This window comes from Triticum dicoccoides, chromosome 6B, assembly GCF_002162155.2.
Source record: "Triticum dicoccoides isolate Atlit2015 ecotype Zavitan chromosome 6B, WEW_v2.0, whole genome shotgun sequence".
Taxonomy (NCBI): Eukaryota; Viridiplantae; Streptophyta; class Magnoliopsida; order Poales; family Poaceae; genus Triticum; species Triticum dicoccoides.
In genome coordinates this window covers 211,025,885-211,033,046 of record NC_041391.1, presented here as the reverse complement: position 1 = coordinate 211,033,046, position 7,162 = coordinate 211,025,885, and the positions used below count along the sequence as shown (strand labels likewise).

The 7,162-nt window shown below is 47.2% G+C and overlaps 2 protein-coding genes across 2 annotated transcripts in view; one reads left to right on the top strand and one right to left on the bottom strand.

The window, feature by feature from the left end:
* Positions 1–253: 253 nt before the first annotated feature.
* Positions 254–2,422, bottom strand: LOC119323791 (tubby-like protein 4). The gene is made up of 8 exons (XM_037597502.1): positions 1,818–2,422; positions 1,509–1,685; positions 1,346–1,401; positions 1,166–1,268; positions 971–1,060; positions 740–835; positions 580–647; positions 254–486 (listed from the first exon to the last, which is right to left on the bottom strand). Exons 1-8 carry the CDS (start codon positions 2,328–2,330, stop codon positions 411–413), a joined length of 1,179 nt encoding a protein of 392 aa, XP_037453399.1. The 5' UTR covers positions 2,331–2,422; the 3' UTR covers positions 254–410.
* Positions 2,423–3,837: 1,415 nt separating this feature from the next.
* LOC119321051 overlaps positions 3,838–7,162 on the top strand; it is a 12,839-nt gene continuing 9,514 nt past the window's right edge. Inside the window, exon 1 of the mRNA XM_037594900.1 lies at positions 3,838–4,102. Coding sequence (XP_037450797.1) covers positions 3,838–4,102 — 265 coding nt within the window. The remainder of the gene's footprint in view (positions 4,103–7,162) is intronic.

Here is a 7,162-nt window from a genome sequence, read left to right as displayed (position 1 = left end):
TCTCCCTCTCCCTCTCCCTCTCTCTCTCTTCATCCTTGGAACTTTGGCAGTGACAGTAACAGTTGGGGAGTGGCAAGTCCAAGTGCCGGACCAGTACATTGCCGCTGTGGAATGGAGCGGCAGGGCACGACCTCCAGGCTCCCGGCAGCGTAAGGATGAGTTCTCACACTCCGTCAGTTCATGAAAATCGGCTAGACACTGCAAATTCTTTGGAGACGAACAAGCATCGCCTCCGGTGACACAAGGACAAACAGATGAACAATTTGCTCTCTTATGAAACTTCTAATTATTAACGCCTTCTCGAGGCGAGAAGACTGCATGTACATAAAAATTGACAGGAGGAAAGCACAGGGTGCAGCGCAAAAACAACGTTCAAGCTAAACAAAACTCGTCGCATCTACGTCTCACGGTCACAGCGTGCAGCACAGCTTGGAGTCCATCGACGCCAAGCAGATGCAGAATGCTTGGTAGCCAGTCAAGGGGTATCTGCAAATGAGATCAGAAAATGTTACTAGGTACATAAGTAAAATCGACAAATGTGGATGATCACTTGATCAGCAAGGGCGATCTATGGCTTACCTGAAATCCATTATGTACTTGGACTTCCCGACCCTACCGAGCTGCAAGATTGTCTGCCTTCCATTCTCCTGTCAAGCATAAGTTGTCGGTACATAAACTGTTGTTCAGGCTGATCTGACGCTTGCAGGTTTCATTTAGTGACAAGAGCAGAAAATTTTACCTCCAAAGTCATCTGGAAGTTCTTCACTGATGTCTGCACCTTGTATCCCATCCTCCCTACCCTCTCTCTGAAATCTAGTTCGTAGCGCTTTGTCATCTGTTGCGAGTGCAGAAAACAAACAATCAAACTGCCTTTTAGACACTGATGAACAAATACATATATCAACTTAACTCCCGATTCTTGACATGTCGATCCGAAGACCCAGTAAGTTTGTCGAGAGAAGATGCTTACATTGTTGTAGAAAGGTGATCTTGAGCAGAGTTGGTCAGCTCTGCTCCTCTTCTCCTGCCAATCCTTTGGAAGCCCACTGACGTGCTGAATCTGCATCAACATTTCCACAACTAGTGACCATATGCCTCACTCCTTGGTTTAAACGAATCCATTTAAGTTCACTAATGAATCTTCCAGTGTTGCAAATGGATTTACCTGAGCAGAACTGTTGGTCCTCAACTGCATGGACTGGTTCTTGGGGATCCATGCCCTCATGCTTCTGAAACTCCCCGTGAGCGTAGTAATAGTAGGGGCAAATCTGTAGGAACCAAAAGTTGGTCAAGAAAAGCCATACAATCCATGGACAGGTCACTGACGGAGATTGATGAATCTTACGCGATAACGCCGAGGAGCCGCTTGGACTGGCTCTTCAGCTCATCGACCCGGTTCCCCTGCATCGGCGACCATTAATACTCATAATTGGTTCATGTCCACCATGGTAATCAGTCTCGAATCCAGGAGGGCGACATCAAGAATCACGAAGGGGAATGTCATGTACCTGGCCCCAAATCTGGTACTTGGATCCAACAAGATTGGCACCCATAGTCCCGAGGAAGTTCTTGTCGGAGCTGCAGAAGACGCCGTCCTGGTTCTGCGCGACGATGAACTCCGACCTCCCTCTCCTCCTCCGGTGCCGGGCCACCGCCAGCTTCCGGTCCTGCCGCCCCTGCCCCTCCTGCAATCGCACAACAGAGAGACGGGCACGAATCCTTATGACACCAATCTCAGCAACTAATCATACTACTCTCCCCTGGATTTGAAAATTTGAAGCTCAGAAAGCGAAGGAGGGAGGACGGGATTAGCTCACGTTGGTGTAGAGCGAGTAGAGCGCCACCCCTCTGGCCCCGGTGGCCTTCTCCCTGACGACGACGCAGGTGCACCTCCCGACGTCGAGCGGCAGCGGGCGGCACAGCAGCGCCCTGTTGGGCAGGGTGGCCCAGGACGCGGCCGGCGCCGCCTCGTTGTCGGAGAGGTCCCACGCCTCGTAGGACGACGACGCCGGCGGCGGAGGCGGCGGCAGCAGCTCCCTCCTCCTCGGCCCGACGAACACGGGAAGCCCCGCCGCCGTCGCGGTCGCCAACGGCGCCTCCTCGCCCTCCATGCGGGCCTGCAGCGACGACGGCCTCAGCGGCGCCGCCTTAGCGGCAGCAGGCGTCGCCCTCTTCTCCTCCTTGCCGGGGCCGAGATTGGCCGCGCCCAGGTTCTCCTTCTCGGCGGAGACCGCCTGCGCGCGTGGCCGCGCGGCAGCCGCAGGCGTGTCTGCGGCCGCGTTGCAGCTGAGGGGGGCCAGGGGCTCCCTCTTGGGCGGCGTGGCTGCCATTGGTGCGCGCGCGAGGGGAGGGGAGGTGGACGGGGGTTTCGTAGTGCGCGGAGGTCGCGTGCGTGTTAGTGCGAGGCTTGGCTGGTGCTTAATCTATGGACCAAATGGCGATGTGGGTGGTGGTTTGGAGGGAGGATTTAAATTTGAAACGCGTGATGAGTGGCGAGTGCTAACGGTCGCCGTCTCGGGAGCTGGACCCTTTCTCTGTGGTGGCGATGTGATTTGCTTTTGGACTTTGTTGGAATTTTGCTCTTGGACTTCGCCACCGTGACCGAGTTTGAATAACACTAGGCGTGACTGAGCATGGACTATGGCGTTGTTGATGGTGGTTTGGAGGGAGATTTAAGTTTGAAGGGGGATTTAAATGAGCTGCTGCTGCTCTCTGCTTGCTTTTTGGTCGCGTTGCATGCAGTTTTTGGCAGGAAACAGGAAGCGATCAGTGGAAATAAATGAAGCGTCGGGAGGGATACGAGGCGAGCTGGACAGATGGAGAGCAAGCGGGACCGTAACGTTGACGCTTCATGGCTGACGACAGCTTTTACTCCCACAAGTGCCAGCTTGCATATGTGTCAGTACTCTAAAGCTACAGGTTTTTTTTAGATCCTAAGCTGCATTCTTTAAAAGGGGAAGTACGAGCAGGCCACCTTTGGAAGCAACACCGTGCCCGCCTTGTTTGTTCAATCTTCTGTAGTACCACTAGCAACTTGTTTGAAACTTTTAAATTCATCAAAGGCCAAAGTTCAAACATACTCCCTCCGTTTCCAAATAAATGTCTCAAGCTTATTTTGGGAAGAAGCTTCCTTTTGCAAAGAGTGCTAACACTCATGTGTGCAAGAGAGGTTCTGAGTCTAGAGGCTTATGTAACAAACTACACCCTACTTGTTTCAAAAAAAAAAAAAACTACATCCTCTATAAAAAGAGGGTGTCCATGATTTATGAAGTTTAACTTTGACAATCAATTAGACCAACAATACACAACTCGTGCAACTTAAAATTTACATCATTGAAAAATTGTTTCAGATAGAAATTTCAATGTATACTTTTTATGACACATAGCCCACATTTTATTGGTTAAAATTTATTGCCAAACTAAAATCTCAAAAATGTGTGCCCTCATTTTATAGCCGGAGGGGAGTATCTTATGATTTCTGGCTTTCTAGCTGACGAAGGTCAGTCAGATATGCTTTCGCTCAATGAATAAAATGTTGTAAGGCCGAACTTGCACAAAATAAAATATGGTACCACCTCAAGAGAAAATGGACCACCAACAACAACCACCACCGATTCGATTTTTTTTGGAACCAAAGACTGATTCACTTATAAGTCATATGTGTTGTTAACTTTCTATACTGATTGTCAAACCTTAAAATGTTTATCAAGAATCATTCAAAAGTGACACGTATTCAGACTGGCTCGGAGAGGATTACCACACCAGGACTCGTGTCCGTTTTGCAATCAAAGTGTAGAGACCATCAATCATATCTTGTTGGGATGTGTCTTTGCTAGGATGGTATGGCATGAGGTGTGCACGGCTCTTGGTAGACATGACTGGGTGCCCACCACGGTCGACACCTTGGTGACCTGGTGTCAGAGCAAGTTCAGCGCGGATGGGCGGCCGCGAGACCACCGCACGATCTTGGTGCTAGTCTGTTGGGAGTTATGGAAGCATAGGAATGGTATTGTGTTTGATGGCGAGTCGCCCTCATCCGCACGCATCGGTACTAGAATCTTGGAGGAGGGTAAGGCGTGGGCTGCAGCCGGTCTCCTTCAAGGTGATATGACTGATTTCTTCGGTAGTTTGGCACGGTGGGTTGATCATGAGTAGTCCGCTTTTGTAATCTAGGTGGATTGGGCAAGATTGCCCATAACGCTGTATTGGGGCTCTTTACCCCCGTTCTTTCTTATATATATGATGCGCATGCTTGTGCGCATTCGAGAAAAAAAAGTGACACGTATTGATCTTTTTACGAGAGAAAAATGACATACATAGTAACATAGAATGAGTCTATGAAAGGTCAGCAGTTTGATAACATCTACTATGATACTACATTTATATTACACTCTCTTTCTCAGTCCCATGATTTGTTGGTTCCCTAGTAGTTGTGCAAAGCATTGAGTCCTTGACAAGCAAAGCTTAATTTAAAGCTAAATGGGTCACACGATCAGGACCTTAGACTAGCCACAGTGGGAGTAACTTCAGTAATAACATCGAGTCCAACTCAGCAAATTTGCTTATGTGACAGTGAGTTAATGAGGAGAGATGTAGTACTAGTAACTTAGCTAGTTACTATAACATCACATGTCCCAATGCAATATGAGTCTATAACCTAATAAATGAAGCTTTGCATATTACCACACTTATGTTACTATCCACTATTGAGGTAGTAACATAGTCTAGGGGTATGTGTATGTTACTAGTGTATGTTACTCTCTATTGTGACTAGTCTTATATTTTTCCTTCCGCGCTACGTGTACAAACTACCATGTACATCCAATCTTAAGTGTTCGTGCTGTTTCGTACGTCTTGGTCTTGCACAAGCACGAGAAATCTTTGTTTCCGTGTTCGCTGGTGAAGTGGTTCAACCGTGAGGCTCTACGGCACCCTTTGTGTAGTGTACCGACCTTGAAGACAAGAAGTCCAAAAGTTTATATTTTAAATTTTTTATCGAGTTTTGTGCTGCTTACCGGAACAAGCCCATATGGTAAAGTTAGAGCATCTTCGATGGATGGTGGAAAATAGAGCACCAATTTTTTTTATGGACATTCGCACAACAAACGTGGTGAGCCATGCCGTCGTCACAGCCCCCCCCCCCCCAAGGTAGGTTTTCTCTGCCTCCTGCCAGCGTCGCCGCCGGTCCGCCTCGCCTCCGGTGACTTTAGGGTCATGGGAGCGGAGTGGATCCCAGCCCTTGCCGGTGGATAGGGCTGCAAGAAAAGGTCAAGACTCTTGAGGCGCTCGAGATCGACCCATTTTTTGGCTCGACTCGAAAAGAAATGAGCTGAGTTTGAACACTTTATGTAGCTTATCCGAGAAACGTGCCGATCTTGAGCCAATACTGGCTCGCTCATTTTAGCTCGATAGCTCGACATAATACCATTATGTTATATAAACACCTCATATATTAAATGGAAATAAGACAATTTGTTACTACCATATATGATGTGCGTGATTTTTCTCCATTTTATTTATCAGCAAACATGGAAGCTTAATTAAGTATAGAGAAGATTTAAGTTTAATTATGGTACGTGGTTGACTACGTCTTAAATTTCTTGTTGTTTTGGACAAAAATTTCTTATGCTCCTTTGTTTTCTTGTTTTTCATCCACAAAGACCACCATCTATTGCTAGTTCGCCCAAGAGACCAAGATGAGCTCTTGCCCTACAAAGTTGTGTCGTGTTGTGTCCTTATTTAGTTGGAATAGTCACCATAGATTTATATTTTTTACCGTCTCATCTAACTCGAAACTAGCTCGAGATCGACTCGAGATCGTTACAAGCTGAGCACGAGTCATGTTCTAGAGCTCTATCTCGAGCTTCACTCAGTTTGAGCTCGCTCGAATTTTAATATGAGTTGAGCTGAGCCAACTCCAACTCGCTCGAACTCGACTCGTTTGCAGGCTCCGTTTTTACATCTTTCTTCGAGTATTGTTAGAGTTTGTGTCCTGCTCAGGAAGGCGAAATGGTGGCGGCTCACTGAAGATGAAATAAGGTTCTCCCCCGCCTAGCCCCCGTTTCGATGGTGAGTCTAGCATCGTCGGTGGGCGTGGGGAGACGTGTCTCTGGCAAGTCTGTCATTGGTCGATTTGCTCGGATTTGGTCGTCATTCGTCTACCTGCGAGTGCCTTCAAATTGGATCCTTTTGATATATGTTAATCTTCATTGGGACGGTTGTTGTTCTGTTGCATTGGTCCTTTGGAGCCTTAGCACAATGACTTTCCGACGGTCTACTACATCAAATTTTTTCTGGCTCTGACGAGGGAGGGGCGACGACAGCGGCCCGCCTTCAGTTGTGGAGATGTGTCTCCGGCTGTTCTGTTGCGCTTCAGTGCTTATAGTCGTCGTTAGGTGGTCTATGGATCTGGATGTAATTTTTATTATTTCTAGTATTCGTTGTACTACTGTGATTGAAGATGAATAGATAGGAAGATTTATCAAATCATTAAGAAAAAATTTAGTACAAGAGAGAGAAAGTTTAAGGCACCAGGAAAATTTCTGTCATAGCAGATGCTGTAGAAGTGGTGACCTAAAATACATTACGTGTTGAAGTATTGTTTTTGGCACAAGATGGTGTAAGATATATGTTCTCTTGGGGTCCTGCCTGGTCCCTCTGGCCTAAAAAAATTATGGTAGCCGCGCGGCTGTTGTGTATTTGCGACACTTAGGGCCAATTTTTAGGGCCGCCCTAAAAATTTGCATCTATTTTGGGTCCAAATATTCTAAACAGTTTTGCCCTATTATACATCATCTGTTGGAGATGCTCTTATACATTTTTTCTTATATCTTGTGCAACTATCTTTGTACATAAATCAATCCTATAACGAATATGTATACTTCTGTCCCTAGTTGGCACGCATTTGTCTATTTTGCCCTTACTTTCAAAGTGGCTTCAACTTTTCCTTAAAAAGGGAACGACTCTGATGTTTTTGCCCTTCCGTCACCATTACACCTGGTCAGCGTCATTTGACCGCCTTTGCAGTATTGGGTTATCCACATTTCCCCTACGTACTCATCCATTAACGCATGGGGCCCAAAACTCGCTCTCTCGCTCGCTCGCTGGACACTGCCATGTGGGACTCATGGCGAAGAAAGCACCCCTCCATGCTCTATCCCAA